The 26621-nt window shown below is 34.4% G+C and overlaps 1 protein-coding gene across 1 annotated transcript; it reads right to left on the reverse strand.

Moving 5' to 3' along the window:
- Positions 1 to 522: 522 nt before the first annotated feature.
- LOC120336719 (uncharacterized) lies at positions 523 to 26154 on the reverse strand. The gene is made up of 9 exons (XM_078109866.1): positions 26140 to 26154; positions 19350 to 19500; positions 14954 to 15089; positions 10394 to 10539; positions 9399 to 9522; positions 6708 to 6979; positions 4423 to 4580; positions 3533 to 3617; positions 523 to 3119 (listed from the first exon to the last, which is right to left on the reverse strand). The coding sequence occupies exons 2-9, from the start codon at positions 19468 to 19470 to the stop codon at positions 2356 to 2358; spliced, it is 1806 nt and encodes a 601-aa protein (XP_077965992.1). The 5' UTR covers positions 19471 to 19500; positions 26140 to 26154; the 3' UTR covers positions 523 to 2355.
- Between the last annotated feature and the right edge of the window lie 467 nt (positions 26155 to 26621).

Consider the following 26621-nt stretch of genomic DNA (forward strand, 5'->3'; position numbering starts at 1 on the left):
TTTATTTATTGTCATATAATGCAAAAAAAGCGTTCTTTGTCATCGAAAACTATACGATATAAATCACAAATATTCAAGATAAAAATCGACATGCATAAGCCAAATCTCTAATGGCTATTCAGAAACGGTGACCGTACATTTGAACCCACGTACATTTGAACCCATGTGTATATCCACGGGTTCAATCTATATGCGGGTGCTAAAACCCATGGGTTAGGGTTATTGTGGGTTCAACTATCCGAAAAACAAAAAAAATTCCATAGGTGCAATAGCATACAGGTGCAATTGCCATGGGTTCAAATGTACGTGGGTTCAAATGTAATGGAACCTTCAGAAACATAATAACCCCACTATACGAGATGAATCTATCAATATAGAATTAAATCTCAAGATGATGATTGTTGAAAAATAGTATTAAGTATACATTCACTTTATGGTGTGTTCACTTCCGGCCATTTTATGGTAATTAATATCCTGTTGTTGTCAAAAAATGTCACCACTTTCAAATTTTTTTAAAAATAAAAAACGAATTGAATGGTTTACTAAAGTAAATATAATGATAAAATTATCCAACTCATCATATTTTTCCGTACCAAAATCGTGGGGGAGATAGTCCAATAGTTAAAGCCCTAACTATGCTGAAATCGATAGTTAGAGGTCTCGGATCAATACTCGGAATGTAAAAAAAATGGGTAAACATTTCCGAATCTCTGAAATTCCGGTCTTTGATAAATAGTAGCTTTTTGGCACTATTTATACAACACCCTGGAGTGAAGACGTGGGAGAATAATGATAACTTTGCCAAATGTAGTGTATTTTATTAAGTTTTGTCTCAGAATACTCAAAACACAGTACCGTTACATAAACCCTTTTATATCGTTTCATTTTTGTTCGTCATATTGAGGCTTTAGAATTGGGAATTGTCAGTTTGAAACAACTACACCGGCGCTGAGGCTTAGTCCTTCTCTTTTTGAATAGTTAAACCCCCCGTTAGGTAAGAGATTTAACAGCATACACGAATACATATGTGTAAAGAGACGGAAGCCTACGGGCAGGGGGTATATTGACTTCGCTAACACAAACAGTCCCCGAACTCGCAATATAACCAAAATAAATAAAATAAAATAAAAATATGGCCTAATCCTAACCTGGTACACATACTACGGGAGTACCCAAATTTCTGAGAATATTTGACAAAATGTTGTTCCAACCTCGTTCAGAAACATCACCGCATAATCAAATATACAATCTACTTATTTGGTCACGCTTCGATTGCGTTGACATCAAAATTTATACTTCGAAAATAATACATAGCAGAATAATAACAAAATATATATTTAAACATAAAACCGATTGTTATTAAAATAAAAAATTAACTATAGCAACAAAACGTCGTGTTTTTATAGTTTCTACAAGGTAATTTGGTTGATTTGCGGAGGTAATTCTATGAAAATCCAGACCAAACTACAATGGTTGGTTGAAAATGAATACAGATAGAAACAATATTTTTCAATTCGACTCTGCTTGCAAGGACAAGAATTGTAACTTGAAAACCAAACCCGGAAACACAAACCGAATTCTACCTGAATTTACTTTAAGTAAAAAGGCTTTAAATTTGGAAGTAGTATTAAATAAAACAATACTGAACATCTTTTTTATTCTGACTTTCAGTCAATTACCAAAAATCTTGGTCGACCTAACACTTTTGTTTAATCTTTTTGGCCTGTAACCCTGCTTGCGATTCAAACATTTTGCTTCTTATTTTAAGTCTGATATTTTCGGCCTACATGAAAATTGTATTTAATTCTTTGTATAAACAACCCTGCTTTGGGTTAGTATTACATGCAAACAAATATGATTGATACTGATGGACTGATAATATTGCATTTTCACCTTTTTGTTCCGGCCTTGGTAGTCAAATGCTAGACATTTGAGGGCGTGCAGGAATAAAATAATATATTCCTAAGCTGAGATAGTTCATGAAAAACGGTGGAAGAAAACTGACAAAAAACAATGTATTTGATAATAAAAAAATGGAAACTCTTATTTATAGACGTCATTAGATAAAATATTTTCAAAAATAATCACAGTGTATGAGGTAGCAAATGAGGAGGCTGGATGTAGCATAAAAACTCCATGTGAATTGGTGAACCAATCACAATATTCTAATCGTACCCGGATAAGATAACGAAATAATGTTAATAAGCTTCGTAACCACAAATGGGATAGAGTTTTTTTTTAGAATTGGGATGAGCTTGTTTTAGTACTGCTTTGTGAATGTACGTGAATTTTTGAATGCATTTCTTTTATTGAAGTTTCTAAATAGATCAGATTATATGATTATTCAGGAATGTTTCAAAACAAAGCGTTTTTGCTCATGTAATCCCCGTCAGTTGAAACAACCGCCTCGTTTAATGCCGGCAAAATTTTTTTTTGAGGTGTAGATGGCGTAGAATGTAATATATTGGACGACAATTTATTAGCAGGCAAAATTCGCACTGCTTCTTTTGGGACATACCCATCGTCCATTGTAGTCCAATCTATGTTTTCTAGTGTGGAAGTGCTCTTTGTCCATAAATAGTTTTGAGAATGCATCATATATTCTGGAGCATCCGCATTTAAATCTTCTTCGTTTAATTTGCTTGAGTTTGATAGCAGTTTGAATTTGTTCAGAAATGTCTGTTCAGCCTTTAGTTTATCGTTTTCCTCATTAGAGTCAATTTCTATCTCTGTGTCTGAGTGAGACTGATCATAAGTTGAAGTAAAAGATATAAATTTACTTTGATAAGGACAAAACTCTATTTCGTTCAAGTCTGAAACCACAGTAGGTTCTAACGCAGAATGGAAGTCTTTTTGCATGTATCCGGATACTGCAGGTTCGTCGTTGTTATCATCAGGTGGAAAAAATTCTTTCGAGTCTTGTTCCTCATTATCACATGGAGTTTCGACAGTTTTTTCGGAAAGTTGATCGTCGTCGTCGTCCACTCTGTTAGATCTTTCATGAAATATTTGGTCTTCATCTTCATTTATTGAGGATCCTGATGTGCAACGATGGTTGGACGACGGTACAATAATATAACGTTGCGTTTCAAGACTGACTCGGCGATAAGGTGTATCTCCTGCAAAAGTATAATAATAAAAATAAATCTGCATCGTAGGGAGGATAGGAAAGAATATTTTCATTGCATCTGAAAATAAACTAGTGAATTATTCAGTTACAGAAATAAGATTGTCTTTTTAACTGTCCTTTTTAGGAATTTTAGGGGTAACGTTTTCCATCCGGGGAGAATTTTCTCCATAGGGAGAAATTTTGACGTTTTGTGGGAGGAAGTTTGCTATGTATTTGCTGTAGTATCATTAATATCCTTTTTTAATATTACAATTATACTTATTCATGAACACATGATAAAATATGGTAACTGTAAAGAAGCGGGGTGCGACTTGCTTATAGCACAAGCTTAGAATCCATTAAATCAATAAAGTAGTTTTCATGCATTTTTATGCAAAACCAATAAATTTTGCAAGCATTTACCATTTCCAAGAATCTTGTTCGGAATCTCTATATCTTTTTCATATTTTTTGAACGATCCGTCTTCTGAATTTGTCGATAAATCAAACTGTAACAGAGCAATTATTTATTTAGACTAGTGATAAATGTTCTTAATGCAAATCATACCGACACGGTTGCGAAATATGCCAGTAACTTGTTTACTATACGTCTACAACGTATTTTCTCCATAGCGCAATAAACGGAGGAATTATCCCGAATTTCATACGTGAGTTCCAGTTTTCGTGCAAGGTGATATCGTGTCGGTTGAGCTGCGGGACGTGAAAAAATTCGTAGTGGTGGGCAATGTAGCAATGATGAGGGCTAGCTTAGCAGTTTTTACCCATTTCTTCTTAAATGCGTTATATCGCCCAAGTAGAACAAATAACCCTATGCCACATTATGACGGCTTGAAAAATTTGCATTTTCGTAATAGTTCGGTTGCAACAACCAAACCTACATAAGGAAGGCATTACCTAAAACAGCCGTGTGCATCTTGCGGCCCATGGGCTAAATGCGGCCCACAAGAAAAAATTGTACGACCCGCGAAACGAGTTTTTAATTTAGTCAAATCTGGTACGTACGAGTAATTTCAAACCCCTTGGCTGTGCAACCTTTAATACAGGAGGGCCAGATACAAATAACTGGATGAAACCGCGGGCTACACTTTTAGTTGGCATAAGTTTACTACTAGTTGCAGGCACACAAATTTTGGTTATTGATCTTGTAACATGCGTTGTTCGCTTCGCACAATCTATCTATTAGGGCATTGTGACGTCATAGACACTGATAATAAATTGGATACAGGTATAGGCTTCGCAACGCAAATGGACGAACCATTCCAATTATATTAGTTTGAGTAGTTTTGAACGTACCTTCATCGACTTCATTTCTTCTACCGTTTTCTTGTAGGATGGGAAACAAGTTTTTATATGTTTTCTATACAAGATTGCCAAACCGATCAACACTATCAGGACAGTTAACGAGATGGCAACGATTATCAGAATTATTCTCCACGGAAACGGCACGGGATCTGTAAATTGATAAACGGAATTGGTTACATGTGTTACATGTTACATGACACGAAAAATAATGTTATACATAACAACATAATAAAGATACATAATACTCGGCAATATTTATACCGTATGCTTTTCGATCATCAAAGCTGGTTGGTAATAAGGTTACATCGATGACTCAGTCAGTCAAGTCAGTCAAGTTTATTATTTCCAACCAGTAAAGAAGTCAGTTTTACACAAAGTACGAAGAAAAAGAATAATCACACATTTCAATTGGATAAGAGAAGCCGCGAGGAACAAAAGCCGGTTATTGAGCTATTGGGCAACTCCATCTCTATGTTGAATAATTCGCGTATAGGCCATATGAAATCCGATATTCACTCAAAATTTATTCATTTTATTTTAATATATGGAACATTGTTTTCATACCATCAAGCGTAGCCGTTTTGCTAATCCGATGCTTATCCATATTTAAGTGTGAGTGGCGCATAGGCTACCGGTACAGCGGCTGGTTATTGAAATTTCGTGTTCATACATTTAAGAATTTCTATCTTGGTTGTGTATTTTCTCTAGCAGGAAACGCTGTTTCGAGTCATTCTCTCATTAAATATAAATACTGCTTCCGCGTGTTAACAAGCGAGTTTTTAGGACTTAAACCTGAAAGTGATAGTTGTGGATAAATAGCTCAAGTACAGTCAATCGAATTGGCTAGTTTTTGTTTGCAAGTTCAGGCTGGTGACGTCGCTAATTATCGATCTCGAATAAATAACATCAATAGCGAAATATACTTCAATGGCGGTGCGTTAATATCACGGTTGGATAGAAAACAAAGTGGATTTGGTTGACTGGAGTTTTCATAAATATATGGTATCACTCACGATGATTCTGCCCTGTGGCCAATAGGCACGGATTTTTCACAATAAGTGTGTATAAAATTTTCATATTCATTTCGCGAGAGAGGAAAACAGATACTGCGGCTAATTCTTATGGCGTACCAATGCCTCTCTTTCGGTTACCAGTTCATATCGGGTATGGGATTAGTTAGACAGTTATTCGTTCCAGATGCATGGATTTGATGGTAGAGGAAGCCTAACCCACCAGCAGTAACGTGAACCACCCTGCGGCAGTGTGGAGTCCAGCAATCCCGGCAGATATTTACCCTCACACAGCATTCCAATCTGCGAACTTGCGCAGGGTAATCAGAAATGCGACGGCAAATGTGGGTGCTTACCACGATGCGCCATATTGCCGCGTGTTACATCTTCGCTTCACGGCATGCATACAAGCAAGGCCTGCTCAATTGTTGTGATACAAACACTGCCCGAATATATTTCCGCTATTTAGATACGTGCTTTGCCATCAGATCAATCAAATAGAAAATAAAGAATTTGTTTATGAGATGCGATATTTCATTCAGAATATACACCAACTATACAACAGTTGTTCCGCATATTTAATAAAGGATGTGTGACATTTTTCTAAGGTGATAGTGATATCACTTCTGATCTTGGAGGAGAGGAAAGCCGTTAACTCCGCTTAATTATATGAAGTGCCACGGCGTCTCGCCCTATTTGCAGTCCATGTCGGGTATAGGCTAGGTTGGCCAGTTATTTGTTCCATATACATGGACTTGACGGTGGAGGAAACCGTGATCGACCAGCGGCCACGAGAACCACGTGAAGGGTCCAGCAATTCTTTCGCACATAATTATCATCCATGATATTCAAACCCACACAGGATAAGCAGAGGTGCGATGACAGGCGTATTTTTAACGCTAACCAGACGCGCCACGCAGTAGTAGTCTGGTCTGGTTTACCTTAATTAAAGCAAGAGCTGCACCGTAATTTACTGACCATGAGGCACACTTTAAATCCGCGATCACGTGTCTTATAAGCCAGTGCGCCCAATGTATAAATAAGGCAGTGATTTATGCCCATTTCCTACACTTAAATCCAGAACCAGTACCAGTTGCGTCTTGTAGCACGATACGCCATATGTACGGAGTAAAAAAAACAATCTATGGTACCTAAAATATGACAAGTATACCAACATAAACTCTGTTCAGTTTTTAATTCATTCAATATTTTATTAAATTTTATGTAGTACAATTCGGCGAGCTAATCTTGAAATTATTCATCTACCTGTCAAACATATAGGATGACGACGCCAATCCGCCGTGTAGTTCGTTTTCATCCGGTAGTACGCACAAATGGTGTTGCCAGGTTTTGCATCGTATGATTGAAACAAACTTGATAAGGAACTCAATACACCTTCTCTTCTCTTTCCTTCCTCACATGCCCTCTTCCTGCTGAAAGTTACGTTTTGAACATTAACTGTTAATCCGTAACTTGTCTTGTGTCCGTATTGTCCAAACCTGCCAGGGAGCTCAAAGAAACAGAAATCCGTTTTTGTTCTGTAATAGAAACAGAGAAATTTCTTATGAGTGTAATTTTAATACATTTAATAGATAATTTATTATAAGAAAAACCGATGGTATAAAACACCAGACGTCATACTACAGTCCGTAAAAACGTGTCGCGCAATTATAAAAGTCGAATTTGTTTCATTCATCCAACCTTTTATGTATTTTGACAACCTTTCATATATTGTTCTAATGATAAAGTATTTCATGTAAAGAACACGGCAATCAACTGTGACTCTAACCAATTTTTTTTTTTCCTGGTGTGAATATATCAATTTACGTTCGAAACTTAAATCCATTTATCTGATAATCGAACAATAAAGTTCAAGATACATATCTTTGGATAAAAATTAATAATTAATTTCGTAGCGAAACCCCGTTTCTCTGAAATTTTATACGCGCATTATATATGCAAACTCTGAAGGCCAACGAAATCCTCCTAACGCAAACCATCACTTCTGAGAAAGAGCGTTAAAATAACTGAAAAATGAGGAATAATAAACTGATGGAATGATCTGTGAGAGAAATAAGAATACTAGGTGAAAATACCACATGGGAAAACAAAACTCAAGCGAACTCTAAAATGGCTAAAAATAGTCTTGGCTCGCGATTGGTGTGTTGTTCAAATAATGATTAATGTCCTGGGGAAACGTGTGATACTCACGCACTCGCAAGTCATGACAGTATGTCAATTGAGAAGTACTTTACGTTCGATATATGCAAAACACAATTCTTATGTTCATATATAGCAAAATTGCAATGCTTTGCTACGCTATGAATGTCAGGTTGTTTATTATTATTTCATTGCTCGAGATGCTATATAATATTTCATAGTTTTTTCAAGTTTTCATGTTTCTTCTTTCAAACTTGAAAAAAAAAAATTGTCATGTGATACATTTAAAGATAAAATCTGTTATCTCTGTACGTTGTATGATAGATGACCTTCTATTGTTTTGCAGTAAATGATCGAAGAATTGTCAAATATTGGCATGTTATAAAATGAGCAGAAAATAATTTTAATCTCTGGGTTTTTAAACCTGTCATTTGTCAGAACCAGACTTAATACAAATTTGCTGTTTGCCCACAATATATAAAAACTCAGGAACGGGAAATTTACCAAACTACAAACTCACATTATTTCTACTTCATTTTTATATCGGTTATAAATAATTAATAGGTTTTGTGTTTTTTAGCAAAGACAATAAATAAATGATTATATTTTCTTCTTGCCAGTCAAAAAATCTTTTGTTTTAATTTTAATAAATGTACTACAAAACATCGCGTAAAATTACCGATATTTTTGCATAAATATCACAATATTTTACTTTCATCCGGCATCAAATTTTTGTTATTTTAACGGAACAGATTTTGCAATTTCGTTATCAACACACACACGTTACACGCACAAGTTACACATACTTTCACACAAGATACACACAAGTAACTTATAAGTTATCAATTTTGGTATCAACACAATCACGCGGTCACAGATACATTCTTGACATAAATTATCCCGAAACACTAGTTTGTTAGAAACTTGTCTATACCTCATCAATTAAAATGATTATCAGTTTATTTGTTTTAATCTTACTAATCAACGATAATACTTGTTGAAATTTTGTGGAGTCTGTTCAATCGAAGTTAATCGGACCTCCAGGATATATCATGGTATTTGATAGAGAATCTAATCGCGAACAAACATGCAAATAAATAAATAATCGTGATAATCGTGACGTGCTGTCGATATTTCTACGAACGAAAAGATTGTCCATAAACAGTGTGGTGGGGTTTGGAATATGTGTTCCGAGATTATAGGTCCTCTGTATATACTAACAAAGTAATCTATGACGCAGGCAGACAAGAATCTGCGGAGTTACAGTAAGATGACCTTAGACACGGTTTTAGCGGAAATAGGTTTCCATAAAATTGCCAATTTCGTAAACTTGGAGGTACTTCTGAGTGAGTGTGCGTAATTTTGTTCATAGATGATTCTTCTTTACTTCTGACCGAATGACTGTGACACTTCACAGAGATGAGTTTTTTTTACTTACGAGGTAGTGAGTGTAACATTGCTCAGAGATGAGTATCTTTCATTTCTAAGCGAGCGAGTGAGTGTAACTATTCATATAGATGAGTGTCTTATACTTCTGAATGAGAGAGTGTAATGCCTTCTTATATAGTAACTGGCAAAGCCCAATGAAGAATTTGTGGAAATACAATGAGACGCGCGTTCAGCGGAAATAGGTTGAAATATAAATGTCAATTTGATGTGATTGAAGTGACTGAAAAGCAATCGAATACCGCAAGACGGCAATACATGAGGACAATAAAATGAATTAATAGAGTTTTAATGACAATGACTCAGTTAAATACATTAAAGATAATAAGTAAAATGCACATGCTTACTCACCCTTTAGAGCAGTCAGTACCGCATAGGTCATAGTATGTATCGTTAAGAGTCAGAGTTCCATTGTCTAAATATACACAAGGACACTTTGGATTGATATAACACCATTCTGGCATCCCTCGAGTAACTAAAAGCAAAAATAATAAGATGAACGAATTGCTATGTTTTGCATCAGTGAACTGGGCGTAAACGAAAATATAGTTTTGAGGATAGAATCAGCGGTTCTCTAACTTTTTAAGCCGATCCCGTCGCTTAGAATTTGTCAAGTTTCGCGCCCCACCTCAAAAATATTTAGCTAACAACAAGCTACAAATAACAGATAGTAAGACGAAAGTATGTTTTATACAAACAACACGCTGAATATACGTAAATGAAACGTAAATATTCAAATAAATAAAGGAAAATATCCAAAATAAGGCGGGGCAAGATCAAATGTAACAAATATTTATATATTTAATTTTCAACGTCCGTGGGGCGCGCCCGACCGTTTGAGAACCACTGGCCAAGATATTCTCGCATACATACTACCATAAATTTATCCTTATTATATGATCTGGCTTTCATCCATTCCATATAAAAAAAACACATCACTAGCATAATGTCTTCAAACGATTCGTCTATATTAAAAGGATTGCCATGTTTGTATTGACACGCTCATGGAAATCCAGCTCAATTTTTTTTTAGTTTGATAAATTGCCTCGTCGCGGACTGGTTCATATATAGCCCGCGTAAATATAACATTGAATTGGTTTCTCGCGTGATTGCGTGAATGATTTTAATAGCAGGGTTGGTAAATTATATATTATTTTAAGGTTCCCAAACCACATCCTGCACATAACAAGTTTTGGCGCTCCAGAAGTGTGTGTACCAATATGGAGGTAACTAATTTTGTAAGTTCTTTTGGAGGTAATAATTTTATTCCGAAATTACTTAGTTGAGGCTCACCTTGTATTGATGGCACAAATCTAGTGAAAAAAATATTTTCATACTATTCTTACCATGAATTGTTTTATGACAAAATGGATAAATTCTACTGGCTGTCGGTGCAACAATGGTGTATTCTGCTCCGTCAGATGCTGGGAGTTTACAAGGTTTATCCAAGCTACAGCAATTGTCTATTGAGGTATAGTTTCCATGCCAAATTCTGAAATAATAAAAGAAAAAATGAGTGAGAAAATCTCTTATATTGCAATTTAAATTTTTGAGAAAAATGATAGTTGTTGTTCGGATTATCAAAGCGACTATTTGTCTTGTAAAATTATTCTTGTGAGGAACAAATGGCCGCTAATGACTAGATGTGTAAGCTGATACACGACAGAACAGCTAATGCATGTCTCCGATCGTTTCTTCATATTCGGAGACTTGATCGACGAATTATCAATATATGAAATCTTTTCGTATGTTTATGCGTTGCCTTTGCTCTGTATATCGCTTTACACGCCATCGTGACATAGCGGAATCTGACAAGGCAAATTAGTCGAGTTATGAATTCTTTATTCAAGATAACGATATTATAACGTACAGGTTAGGTACGTTATAATATCGCGAATTCCAATTTTAGTCCGTTTAATAGTACAACATAGATCTGACGTGGGCAAACTACGACCCGCGGACCAAATCCGGCCCGTTGGGTAATTCAATCTGGTCCGCCTGATGCTGCCCCAACCAAACTAAACCTAAATCTTGATGTTTTAGCTAAAAAATACCTCGAGGAATTTGTTAAGATTGTGATTAAATTTAGTTTTGCCACGAGACTTATTGTTTTCCATTTTGATCTGTAACACTGTAAATAGTGTTCATAAAATGTGACTTTTTTATGTCACACTTACATGGCCCGGAAGTCTAGGTGGGCAAAATTTTTGGCCCCTGTTGCAAAAACCTTGCCCCCCCCCCTCGAATGGCTACTTCAAGATTAGCTACGTATTATCATTATATTACTGGTGTTTGTTATTGTGGTGATATTTAAAAATCTTTCTTTATGAAATCTAACGCAAAACACAATAACATCCTCTAACAGCAATGTTTGATTGGCATTTTAATTTTCGATTGACGCCACTCTGTCCAAATACTGACAAAAACAAAAGTTCGGCGTGTCTGATGTTGTAACTTTATATATATAATTAAAGGTCATAACAGTATCATGCATATTAAATTTTTCACATCAAATAATGGTCATTATAGTACATGCAGGGTAATTTCCGGTCATTATGTTTTCTTCGAAGTGCACGCGATTCAGATGTCAAGCGGGCAAAGCATGTTGTACATTATATTACGATGCTTTCCATGAATACAAAAGTTACAATTTTCATAGTAACGTACAGTTGCAAAGAGTTTTAATCATTGTTTTGTTGCCTTTTGAATTCATCGGTGAGGAAACGATTTTAGAAATAGATGTTCGCTACTTATACGCTCATACACATACGCTCCTTCGATGACTTAAATGCAATTTACACGGGCAATGATCGACAATTCCCAGAATGTTATAGGCTTCATTAATTTTGCACATAAATAATATAGAACACTGATAAAAAGCTGTCATATTATAATATTTTATTCTTTTTAATAATTGATTCGTTTTTTATCCGATTTAAAAAATATTCAAAAATAGATCAAAACATATTCTAACACTTCTTGCACTAAAAGATGATTGGGAATTTATTGTTACATCTCACCTAAGAATGTTTATTCGGCGCTCCAGAAGTGTGTGTACCAATATGGAGGTAACTAATTTTGTTCGCCTACTTTACATCAAGTTGTGTAAAGAAACGGAAACTTGTAGGCAGGGGTATACTCACTTGGCTAATACAGGCAGTACCCGAACTCGTAATAGAACTAAAATATTTTCAGTTCAACCGTTAAGCTTTAGGAAAATCGAAATAAACTTATGGCCTAACCCCAATTCTTGGTACATATTCTACGGAAGTATCGTTTATTCTGTAAAGGGAAGCTACAGTTCTGACAATCAATTCATATTTGGAATAATAAATTCTCTTTTACAATAAATTCTTGAAGATAATAACTAAGACGGAATTGGCAAACAGTAAGGAGTAGGAAGGATATGATTCGAGGAAATATTATTCGGTTCGAGTCACATTTGTTGCAATTGTCAATTAATCTTATTTAGGTCAACTTTAGAAAATTCTGGAAATTTGGAAATGATTTCAATTTAATCGCATCATTGAAAATATGGTACTCCCGCAGTATGTGTACCAGGTCAGGGTTAGGCATAATTGAATATCCCCCCTGCCCATAGACTTGCGTCCTTTTACACAACTTGATGTAAAGTAGGCGAACAAAATTAGCTACCTCCATATTGGTACACACACTTCTGGAGCCCCAAAAATATACCATTGATTAGCCTCTCAACAAAACACTTTGTGAAAAAGAATTTCTTTATGAATTTTAAAAGTATGCTACTCCAATGTAAAGCAAAAACCCTTCCAACTACTTTTTGTTCCACAAAAAAAAAACGCCGTCGTCAACATACCAGGCTGCAAACATACCAGGTTATCAACAGCATTTTGTAACGCGAGCAGTTTTTGTTTTGATCACCACCCGTGCCCAGAAATAACAACCTCTAAACCGTCCCAAGTGGGACTGACTGTGTAATCAACTCATTCGGTTACATATTCAAATTCAGATATTTTATTTTCATCATGCAATTATCAATGCAATAAAAAGTGGCAACAGTGTATAACGGCATTATAAAATGTTAATATACACATCAGAATCAACGTCAAAGTTTCATTGCAATCGATAAATCATTTTCATGGGCGTGTTTAATAACAATTTGTAACCAATGTTATTGCTTGTAGACCCGAAGCAGCTTATCTACATTCCAAACGCAAGTCTAAAACCACCCAAAACACCGCTCAAACCTTCTGGTGGTTGTGTATTTCCCGACTTTAAGACTTGGTATTTACTAGGTTTGGTATAAAGTGTAATAGATAGAAATGGAAACGTTCGACTCATCGTTGCTACCTATTAGACTTCGAAGTCAAATGAATTGAGATTAATTCAGCCACGGTTCGCGTGAATAGAACTGTGAGCTTTTGATAATTGAATTATAACAACAATGAGCTATATTGTAAAACTTAAACGCAATCGAAAAATTTGGTAAACAGATTTGTAAGAAATGTTCACCTATTTTAATTATGGACTCTATAGATTATTTTCTGGAAAATTCTTTCGCAATATCGCTTTTCAGAGTCAATCTTGGAATATTTGTACAATTATTTTTGCGCAGTAGGGTTAAATGAAGTGATTTCTTATCCAAAATTTATTACTAATTATTATTTGCTTGTAATATTCCCCTGCTACGTAACATACATGAATCCCAAACATAATTTAAGTTGGCAGTCTATGCCGATCAATTATCTGGCAACCGTGAATTTTCCCGCAGGTCGCTCACTTCATTCTGAGATTTTTGGGAGCGCACCTCTGTCATTGAGCTCCGGAACCTTGTTTTCGTAAGTGTCAATTTCTCATGTTTTACTTTTTATTTATCAAATATTTGGAGTGATCGTCTTATGAATAGATTAAATTGTGTGTAACTGCCGGAATAAACTGACCCACTGATGGCCATTACTTCAATAAAGTTAGAAGCAATAAAAGTTCGGTGGTCTATTTAGGATCGGATCACCCACACATTGAACCACACAATACCACTCCATATTCATAGTTGAGTGATAGCACCAGTTATTACCGACATACATAGTAAAGGCACTAGAATGTTCACCCCAGTCTGACATTTTCGTGGATTCATTTTTCGATGATTAAAAAATTGTTTGATTACGAAATCCGCAGACTGAATTGTTTCAAAATTAGAAGCAATCCAATAAATGTAGCAAATGGATTTTTATCACTAAAGTCAGACTACGGACACTAATAAAAAAAAACGCTCACGCTCACAATAAGAAAATTTGTCTTTATCCAGTTAGGGTTATGAATGCAGATTGCACTGAAAATTTAAATTTCCGAATCATTACCATTCCTAACCCTAACCCCAAATTGGTAATTACTAATTTATTATTTTAAAACTTGGCGGGGGTGATTTTCTCAAACCTCACATTTTTACATTAGTGACGGCGGCTTTGTACAAAAGATCCCAATGTTCAGCCTAGTCTGAAATATTCATGGATCTATATCGCGTTGCTAAAAACATTTGTTGATAATCAATAATAGTATTGTGATTGGATTTTTTGATTGTTTTTTCCCTACTTATTTTTTTTTTCTATTTTCTGTTTTAAATAAATGTGATAATCGCTTTAATCGATTCCTTGGGTCGTGGAAAAAACGGAGTTGCCTTGTTTTGCTGTGAATGAGAAAAGGGGTCCGGTTGCAATATTGGGTTGAGCAATTTTTTTTGTTGTTCTTGATATATTTTAAGTCGCTTTCAGGTGATCTGTGGTATTTCATAATATATGTAGTGGTTAGTCGTACATTGCGTACTTTTTGTAGCAGATCGCGATTGAACGGTGAAGGTAGAAAAACAGCTACTGTATTGGTAAAGAAACATCCACTCAACACAGACTAAATTGTACGAGTATTCTGCTCACCTTAAAATTGTTATATTAAAGTTGAGAGGATATCGTTGATGTATTATCCTAGATTTCATAATTCTGACGATAACTTCTCTTTGACTTGTCGATTTGTAAACCTTGGAATGTGTCATCTTGGTACAGGTCTTTAGTTCTGTCAAAAATTACATATTTATACAAAATAGAAGAAAAGAAAATGTAAATAGTAAGATGATCAAATAAAATAGTTGCTCATTTTTCGTCCTAAATAAAATGCGGATCATAATACCGAAGTTCAGGGTGGACCGAAGGTGGTCCCTTTTAATGAAAAAAATGAACGCCACACATTCAACATATCAATAGGCAACAGGATCATTCTTGAATAAATTGTAAAGTAAGGAAACTCGCCGTATTTTGGTTACTTTTGGGTTTTCCCGACTGCAGCCCACAAGGCCGTCTCAAGTTTATTTGCGGACCTCCAATCTCGACAGCTCAATTACTATCTTTATTACAGTATTGTGATAAATCATTTGTGGTTTAAAATGATCGTTTGTGGCTTTGATATCGAACTTAATTAAAAACACTCAATATTTAATGACAATTCAGATATTAATCAACAATTTCGAATAAGAAAATTAATTTTAGACACGAACATTGCACGTTTACAAAATCATATTTATTGTTGTTTTGCTTTTCAATTACCGGACCTCATGCTTTTAAATTGTCAGCAGTTAAAGATTGAAGTGTTTTCCAGCAAGGCATAACTTTTATAATATGTCAAATTTCATCTGGGACCCTTAATTTTACCAAAATATTCCCAATTTTGATAAATGCCGTCCGAATTTTGCGTCTCATGTTCACGGGACGGGATAGGTTTTCTAGAGCAGGGCTACTCAACTATTCTTACCTAAGTCCGCATACAAAACTTCAAAAATATTTTGGTCCGGTCTCGCCAGAAATTATATTTCGGCATACTTAAACGCGCACTTCCTCGGCCGACTAATGATTATTAGCTAATCAAGATTGTTTGTTATGGCGTTATAGTTCTTTTCATAAATATTTTTAAATCTATAAAAGTGATTTTATAAAAGGAAACTTCCAAAGTGGGGCTAATGATCCAAAATAAAGAATTATGCGCGGTCCGAATCGAATACCCGAAAGGACAGGATTCGGACCGCGGTCCGCCAGTTGAGTAGCCCTGCTCTAGAGTAGACCAGGGTTACTCAACAGGCGGACCGTGGTCCGACCTTGGACATTTTAAGTTTTGGATTCGGACCCCACCTAATTTTTCTTTTGGATCATTTGATCATCACTTTGGATATGTGGAGGCTTCCTTTTATTGGATAACTTATTTTATAAGGTTATTTTATAATTTGCACCTGACTATATTTTAGAAGAAACTGTAACGCCATAATAAACAATGCGAATAGCGCTATCTTGATAAGCGAATATTCATTGGTTGACAGAGGCAGTGCGCGTTTGAGGATGTCGAAATATAATTCCTGATACCCGACCCCAGTAATTTTTAAGTTTTGTATACGGATCTTCGGCAAAATTAGTTGAGTAGCACTGCTCTAGTATATCGAACCCAGGTAACGAACGTTACATCTATATATTTATGCATCGATCCTGTACTTAAATTTTTATAAATAATATTCTCTGAAGCCGTGATTATGGCGATAAAATCTTTAAAACTCAAACCGTATCGTTTCATTTATATAGATCTCCGTCACATATTATGATCTCATAATGATAGTTTGTTTATATTTGACTCAGATATTTTGCTTTAAAATCATCAATTTTTAAATATCACCATAAATCATTTTTGTGACAAAATCACAAATGACTTTCAACCAAATTAAACAAAGGAGTGAACGCGTGCCTCGGGCAAAGATATTTATCGATTTAAATAACGATTTAATAAATTCAAATTTAAATGAAATATATAGTTTGTCATTTATTGCAGTTTACTAAATTAGTTTTATTCAATTTCCTTGCAATTCAATTACTTTATAATGTCGAGATAATTTTATTTAATTTACCTAACCGATATCCCTGGAAAAATACTTGAAAATATTAATTAAAAAATAGGGATAATAAATTGTTGATGTGAGAGTTTATACTTACTCATTTTACCGAAAACCGACTTGTAGTGAATATATTCAAATTCAAATTTTCCAATCAAACCCGAACTCTAACTGGATATTTACTTGTTTGTTATGGTAAAACGTGACGGGGTGTTCTACTCAAATCTCACATTTTTCGCATTAGTAGAGGGGGCTTTGTACGAATGATCCAAATTTATTAATAAATATAAAGTTCAGTGAACGTGCATATAAATCACCGTGTCTGGTACCGCGACGTACCCGATGTCCCCAGTGTTTGACACCGTACTGTACACGGAACATAGGTCCTTTCACGAGCTTTTGGGTCATAGTCACCTCTATTGAGTTTGAAATAGCTTTTATGATTACCAAATTTTCAATCACTCCGGCCATAATTGTTCCCTTATCAAAACTGAACAATGCGTGTTGTGATCTGCAAAGGGAACACGCCGATAAGGGACTGAAACCTATGGGCAGGGGGTATATTCACTCGAATAACACACACAGTCCCAGAACTCGTATTAGAACTAGAATAAGGAAAATCGGAATGAAATTATGGCCCAACCTTAACCTGGTACACACACTACGGAAATACCGATACAACCCTACTTGCCCAAACTGAATGATAACTTGCAGCCAATAAAGTGCTATCGATCCAACCTCAAGTTTTCGTGAAAGAATACTGATATAGCGGATTGTTGAAGAGTTCGAGAAACTAGAATTAATATTTGAGAGAGAGAACACAAAATTGATATAATTCAACGTTGAAGTCAATTGGAATTCAATGATAGACTGTAATACAAAATGAATAACTAAAAGTTAAGCGTCATCTTGATGAATAGAAATCTAGCATACGCTTTTCTTATATGGAGACATATGCTCACTCTTTTGCCGGGCCATGATGGAAATGCTGGTTGGGTATTTGACAGTGGTTCACAAAGCAGCCATGAGTAAAGTTTTAGGGACTAATGGTTAACGAATAAATTTTTTTTGGAAAATGACCATCTAAAATGGGCTTAGGAAAAGGAAGATAAGGGGATTTTAACTTGAATTTGAGTGAAAATTGTGATATATTCGCCGCTATTATGTTGTTTTTATTGTTGGCTTGTTGCTTTGGTCCCGAACCATGTTCTGACTTGGTCAAGCACAAATGCTCAAGTAGCTTCTATTTTAGTTTGAAATAACAAAAGAGTAATTTAAAATGAACAATTATCGAAACTCGCCTCAGTATTGTAATTTAAGTAGAACTGAGGTACAAATTAAAACCGATCACCAGAAAACTCGTAATTTTTGTGGAAAAAACATATAATTACGCAAGTGTAGGTTTCGCTGAAAAAATTGTCCCAAAATAGCTCATTTTTTTTGGAGAATTTTACGCAACTAGTTACTTTTTACTGGCCCCTAACACGCCTTCAGGCAGTTGCCAAAAAATAATTTGAAAATAGAAAACACCATCATCAGCACGTTACAATTAATAATATCAATTAAATATTTATATAAGCGAACTCATGAACTCAAAGTGGAAATTTTTGTGCAACGTTTGGGCAATTAATTACAATTAATAACATCAATTAAATATTTATATAAGCGAACTCATGAACTCAAAATGGAAATTTTTGTGCAACGTTTGGGCAGTTAAAAGAACAAAAACGAGGTCGAATATCGTGTTGATTAATAATGTACAAGACGTTACGGTCAATTAAGTTGTATATATTTGAATTAAATTTATAACTTGATACGATGACACTAAACCCATTAAGAAAAGGTTGTACTGTAGCAAAGAAAATCACTTTCATCGTTATTTTAATCGATATTTGACTGCGCTTTGTGCAGCCTTGTCAGTAATTGTCATTTACGACCGTGTGACAATGATCGATTGCCAAACGGATCGTGTTCTTCCGATAAAAAATGACTATGCGATATCTAGATCTTTCATTTATTAAAACATCTAAGACATTGAAATATAGCTGTAATCTTGATTCCGCTTTCAAGTCAAAACTGACCGTTCTGTTTGTTACCATCATAACAAATTAATTAACTGGGTGCTCCCGTAGTATGTGAACTAAGATGGCGGACACCTGAACATAGTCTGTCTACCAGGTTAAGGTTAGGCCATAATTTTATTCCAATTTACCTTTTTTTAGTTCTATTACGAGTTCGGGGACTAGCCAATGACTCCCGTAGTATTTGGACCTGAAATTATGGTCTAACCCTAACCTGGTACACATACTACGTTTCGGTGTCTGCCATCTTAGTTCACATACTACGGGAGTACCATTAAATGTTTTGAAAATTGCAACAAAATATACAAAATAAATAATTTTTCTTACCTGAATCTTCGCCCAACTTTTGAGCTTCAGCAGTGCAAACATCTTCTTTTTTAAATTGTTCAATTTGTAGAGAAAAGCAGGCTGGCATCAGCAGTATTAATAATTTGATGAACGCAGGCATTTTGGACTGATTAATTAGTAATATATACCACTGTAAATGAAAAATTTATTCAATTTTGAAATTGGATTCACAAATATGGTTCAAAATGCTTTTCTGTCTATTAACATGAAACTAAATTTTTTTCGTCTCTGAAGCGCGTCAAACAGGGGCTGCGTTTGCGTCTAATCCGTACGTTAAGCCTATTGTTCACTGTCGCGTACAAGCAGACAGCTCCGTCCGAAGCAAGAGATCAATACATTCCGAAAAAATTAATTCGTATCGTTTTACACTTTTACATGGACTTCAAATTTCTGTATCTCTTGCACGCGTGAATGCATCGTTGTAGCAATATGCTAGGAAACAAACAAAGTAATAAATTACGTCGAATTTATATTATATAATGATGAATCAAACGATTGCATAACAATAATCAAAAATTACTGTACGATTCAGTAATCCCACCTGACCCTAAATTTTACAAGGTACCTCAACAATGGTTAGTTTTCGTCGATGTTTGTTCGCATGTAAACTAAGGACAAAACTATGTTATGCAACCAGATCTGCAGGTACCATCTGCAATCAACAAACAACACTCTAAGTGGTACGTGTATGACCTATAATTACACAGGACTTATAAATCACACAATTTTCTACTTCGCTGAAAATAAATGCTTCTCATTGTTCGTCTTCATAAGACAGTGAGTGTTTGTGATTGGGTACTGGTTTTATATAACAAGGAAATCATACAAGCTCGTTATGAAACTTCGGGAAGCGTTTATTTCCTTTATGCTGGGAATTGACTAATGACATGTCGAATGATAAATTCACAATGTACGTTTGGTCCAAGATTGGGAAATGGAAATGTATATCGCGTCTGTAGTTAGCGTCCCGTAATTAATATAAAAATGAATGTTGTGGATATCGCGAAATTATTGACTAGTATAGTTGAGTGACAAACAGAGTCCCAAACGCTATCCCAACGTCCCTAAACTCTCAAACAGCGCATTACTTAAGAATAAATTTGAGCCAAAATTTTGGTAATCCATCATATTAAATCGAAATTACTTGTTTAGTAACAGCTACTCATTGACATAAACATGTTATAATAGGTTTATAAAAGTCAAATGTGAATGATTGAAATTATAATTCAAAACTTTCCGATGCGAAAGAAAACAAAGTTTACACCTCCCCGACTTTTAGGATGCCTCTGAATCTATAATAAAACTTTTTTGTAGGGGGCTATAACATTAACATTTTTCCTGGTGTTCTTCCCCCAAACTTTTCAGTTTATCTACAGAAAAACTGCACTGTACTGAATCAACCTTGTGTAGCGTCTTTAAAACTAAACCCACTCTCCATAATGTGGCCTCATAAGCTTTTTCGGGGAAGACTATTCAAAGACTATTTAGCATTTAGATAATTCTCCTGACTAAAAAACACGTATTGCGACACACTTTATTATACTTCCATATTCAACTTACATAGCTAATGTTAATTTCTCATCCCGCACTACTAAACAGCACTCGACGTCTCTCAAATTACAATAAATGAAATAATATTCTTTTTATTGAATATACATTGGAAACAATAACGATAATCGGAAGTGGATTGCTCTGCACGCCACGTTGACAAATCCATCAATGATCCAAACCTAATTGAACAAGAACGTGTGGTCTACTTGTCAGATAGCGTGCCAAACGTACACAAACCACTTGTAATATTATTTTTAGTTTTATGTATAGAACAAAGGTACTGACTTTCTATTACTGTAAACACGAACAAAATAAATTAAACGCGAGTTCATCAACTATCGCACGAAACTACTTAATAAATTTATCAGTTTAAAAACGAAAAACGAAACGGTAGACATTTTGGACGAGTATAACAATTGAAGTAATCAATTCAATAGGAGGGAATTCGCAATTTCTAAAGAATGACTTGCAAAAATGACCTGGTTACGTCATCTAACAAGAAAAAAAATGTAATCACGCCACACAGAACTTGACAGATGATCATGAAATAACGAGAATAGTTCCACGTAAATGCTTGACATCGTTGTAAATTCCGATGCCAAATGTGTGAGAGTTGACTTGTGGTTGCACAATGATATGACGATTAATTTCATTTTTTGTTTATATACTGATATACTCATTGCACCTAAATAGCGCATGATTGTCACCAGGTATGTCCTTTTCGAGGATAAATAAAGCACAATCTTTGTTAGAAAACGATTTAATTTGCTGACGTTTTGAATGATAAAATTTTTTATTAGGGTATGATATGGAACTGACACTAGCGTATATATCTGAAGCAAGAAAAATGAAAAAATTATCAAGGCCCAAATACATCTAGAACCACGATAGTATGATAATATAGCTATAAGTAAAGTAGCGAAAGTTCAAACCAACATAGTTTTAAATTTCTTTATAGTAAAACTTCACCAGGGCATGCTAAAGGAACGAAACTTACGCAGGGAGAAAGTAAAACATCATCAATTAGCAAAATCTAATCTAAAAACACGGTAGCATGATTTAGCAAAAATTCAAACAACATACTGCACGCGCTTTATAGACCGGAGTAGTGAATTAAAAATTCTCGTTAAATCTGACGAATTGATAAAATAGGTCGTAAGACCTCAATCCCAAGTATAGTCACTAAAAAGTTAATCTGAACTTCGATCTTTTTCTGATCTGATATTGACTTGAACTAATTGGCATCTCTATTCAATTTGTACTTTCTACCGTAAAATGTACCGATAAAATTGTATTTTGGCTCAAGCTCAGTTTTATATAACTTCTGAGTAAGTGCACATGAACTTGCTTAAAGCAAACTTTCTAAAAATGAAAATATTTGTAAGTTCTTGCTATCGAGTATATTTTTATTTATATTAATTAAAAAGTCTAAATATCTACAAATGCCGGTACAAAGATCAAGCATGTGGGATTTTCTATTCAAAAATGATCGGGAAATAAAAGTGATTAATTATAGCCACATTTACCTCGATACTAAGAATTTATTCGCTTCGGGCCTTTACATTTTTTTGTTTTGTTATTTTAACACTTCATTGTTTCACTGATGATACCAATTATTCATAAACACTGACCTTTGGTTTCTGTCATTTGCATTGAAATAATATTCCAAGTGATCTTCGTCGCCCGAAACGATGCGAGCAATATCATACCCAAATTTACCTTAATACTAAGAAATTATATTCTTCAGGACGTATTTAAAAATTCTTTTATTTTAAATACTTTCCTGGTTATAACAATCCTTCTAGAACAGTGGCCTGCGTTTTCTGTCATTTGCATTCAAATATTATTCCAGGTGATTTTCGTCGCCCTAAGCGATGCGAGCAATATCGTTACCAAATTTACCTTAATACTGGGAAATTATATTCTTCAGGACGTATTTAAGAATCCTCTTTGTAAATACTTTTTTGATGATAGTAATAATTTTATAACATTGACTAGTGGTTTCTGTCGTTTGCATTGAAATACTATTCCAGATGATCTGCGTCGTCCGAAGCGATACAAGTATTATCATACCCAAATTCACCTTAATACTGAGAAATTATATTCTTCAGGACTTATTTAAGAACCCTCTTTTATTTTAAATATTTCCTTGGTGATAACAATCATTTAACATTGGCCTGTGGTTTCTTCCATTTGCATTTAATAATTGCTATCTCAAAGGGATCTCCGCTACCTGAAGCAGACTCAGTGTGATTAGTTCACCCTTACTTTTATAAAATCTGTTCTTAAATTTCTCGCAGGCTTTCTATTCATTAGCAAAAGCCGGATCTGTTACAAGGTCACGCGAGGTCTAAAAAGCGGATCAAAATCTTTTGCGCACTCCCGTGTTTGTACAGTTCAGGTAGTTTATTATTGTGTTTACGAATAGGTATTATAGCAATAACAAAAAACTAAACAATATTATCAATACTACAGAGATAAAAAGCAAAGTCCTCACCCCCCAAAACGGCAAAATTCCTCCTGGGACGGGAAACCCTGGCTTAACTAGATAGATTCCGCAAAATCATCTTGTAAGATAACCTAACATGTCGGAAACGTCAAATTTTCGAAGCGTAGCATCATTTTAATCTGCATTATTTACAAACCCTTCATCTTGATAATGAATAAATAATACCGCAATGTACTATTCGGAAATCCCCTCATATCTTTCAAATCATTTTTGCTTTTAATTATTATAAAAGTTGTTGCCCCGACATAACGCGAAAACATATGGAAGCATGCGACGCGGCATTTTTTAAACACTTGTAAAAACAATTTTCAGGGTGTTCATATCAGTCCTGTTAGAATTTTAGATTATAAAGTTGGAATAATATAAACAGAACTTTGCAATTGTAACATGACACATGCACACCATTTAGTGTTAGCATGTGAATAACCTTAATTGATCTAAATTTATAAACATCATTCAAAGTGTATTTCTTTCAAAAATGCATGTTTCGGGTTCCTAATAATCACAAGCAATAAAATATATATATATATGATATGATGTAACAAACAATTCAAACAAATAAATAATATCTAGTTGTCAACAAAGAACTAAAAGCACGCTGGTATTGCATTTACGTAGTTAAATAGCAAAATAGTCACCGTTTCAGTGGATTTTTTGAAGTGTATAATATAATTCCATCCGCATCATGCAAATAGATTTGTGCAGTAGTTAGCTACATACTACGGCTCATCGCAAGTAAAATTACTGATGATTTTTAACTATATCTTCTGAATTACGCCATGCGGATATAAATAGGATTAATATTTCAACATTTCATTCCACCTTCGAAGACGAATTTAATGTGTATTCTAATATTGTTAATACTTTCCCGTCTAGCCATTCGATATAAAACCTAATTGCCAATTTTTAAAGAAAATGTTTCAACGTATATTTTTCTTTGAAATAACGGTAAAAATATATAAATAAATCAAAACTTTAATTTGCGTTCCAACGTTTCAAGACAGGCGTTTGTATTGTTATGCAAATCTAGACAAGTTTGACTACTTTTTAGAATGAAGGTAACGAAATTCAAATACAAGGTATTGACTGTCAGACAAAATAATGAAACGTTAAAAAATTGTGGAAAAAATGAAGCAAAATTTAAATCAGTGAACTATATTTTTGTTTTCTACTTTTATCAAAATAACCTCGCATCGGTTTCATGGTCCAAGTTTGTCCACTCAAAATGTTTATATAGCGTGCTATCTTTACAGAATTTCTATACCCGATATCGGTTCATGACCAACTCATAAACGCAGAAGTTAAAAATTGCAACGGCCTAGCGGTTAAAGCAAAATACCCAAAACTATATTAGATGCAATCAGGTTGTGATTCGCAACTATTATCTCATAACTCAAATCGAAATATGAGGAACTTTATAATGAATTTATATTTTTTTTTCAAAGCATTTTGATAGACACATTTCTCGCTATCGTGAGGTTTATCCGTGACCTAATTGTCACGTGTGTTAATATTTTACGTGCACAAGTTTTTAAAATCATTTTTCATTCAATTAGTCATATATTGTTGCATAACAATTCAGTAATAAAATTTAAAATAACATATGGAAATCTACAAACTCCTGTATTTTGTGAAAATAGGTTCTCGCTTTCGGTTTCGAGTCGTCTATACTCGATTTTAAAAAAAATAACTTAGTTAGTCTATGAGTATATATCATGAAGCAAGGCTAGATTAAAAAATAAAATTGCCATATTGGAAAAATCAAAACACGATTTTTCAGGAATTCCTCGAATAGCTAGTATCCCGAATATATTAAATTAAAAATCCTTATTATTAAACGCATGCGTCTATCTATTCTATACTCTGCCAGTTTGTTAGTTGAGAGTGCTTCCTTTATAAAAATCGATTATTAAACCTTTCGTATTGTTTGAATATTGGCACAAAAATGCTTTGAGCTCATCTTAATTATAATTTGACTTATACAGTGTTTTGGTTGGATTAATTTGGAAGATAATTACTGAAGTTATAAAGTTGTAATAAATTTGTGAGATCAACATTAAACCTAACTTTTTTAATAGGATAAGCATAGATAAAGCAAACATCACATTCCATATCACACCTAAATGAGATATATAGCTTATCAGAAATGCTATTCATTCATAATCCTTCTCTACGTGACTTTGCTTCGTTTAGTATACTTACGATAATATGTTTCTTTGCTATTATGATTTTAATTTTAAAATAAATTTACTTTGTTATTAATTCGATTCAAATTCATGAAAGATTCAATTTTATAAAACGTTTCTCGGCAATATAATACAGGGTGGCCGCTAGAAAAACAAAAAATTTGTCAAGCAACTATTTATTCTTACGAAGAATAACTTTTACGAAGTTATTTAAAGACATATGTTATATTACACAGAATGATACAAAAATCAATGCATGTATTCTGCACCACGTTCGTTTTCCTTTTATAACTACTGATCGCCCGATGTACGTATATGCATCTCAAATGAGATTTTTTGCACCTTCACAACTGATACTCGAGAAACTATTTATCAAAGAATAAGATGTCCTTCTGGTATAAACCAGCCTCCTCAGTTCTCTTCACTCTGATAGATAGTGATTTAAGTACATAATGCAATGAGAATAAACAAACAAACAATAATCATGAAATATAATCAGAAGTGGGCAACAAAGTTGACCTACCTCTAAGACAAGTTCCTATCAGGACAAGATACTCTATAGCGCAGGCATCATAATTGCAGTAATGACTAAACATTTTTTGAGTTTTAAGGTTGGCTAAGACACCTCCATAAATCAGTTCATCATAAAGTACTAAAATAAGATTAAAAATTACAAGAACAAAGAATATCACAATGATATTGCAAATCATATAAGATCATCAACAATACAACAGTGTGGTGACTGCCACAGATTTTGAATTCGATATCTGTGACCTGTGAGGCTTATATGGTTAGGCTGAACGTTCTAACTTCACCATGTCAATTTCAACGCGTTCACGGGGTGCGGATTATTTTAGATGCAAGTCATATGATACGTAAGCCTTGAAAAAGCGCAAAATCGATTTTTCACAGAGTTTCTAATTAAGTTAGTTTCGAGCAAGGCAGATATCAACCCGTTAAATTTATCATAACAATACTAGATTTCGCGTCCACGTCTTCTTAATT

Source organism: Styela clava, chromosome 2 (assembly GCF_964204865.1).
Source record: "Styela clava chromosome 2, kaStyClav1.hap1.2, whole genome shotgun sequence".
NCBI classification, from domain to species: domain Eukaryota; kingdom Metazoa; phylum Chordata; class Ascidiacea; order Stolidobranchia; family Styelidae; genus Styela; species Styela clava.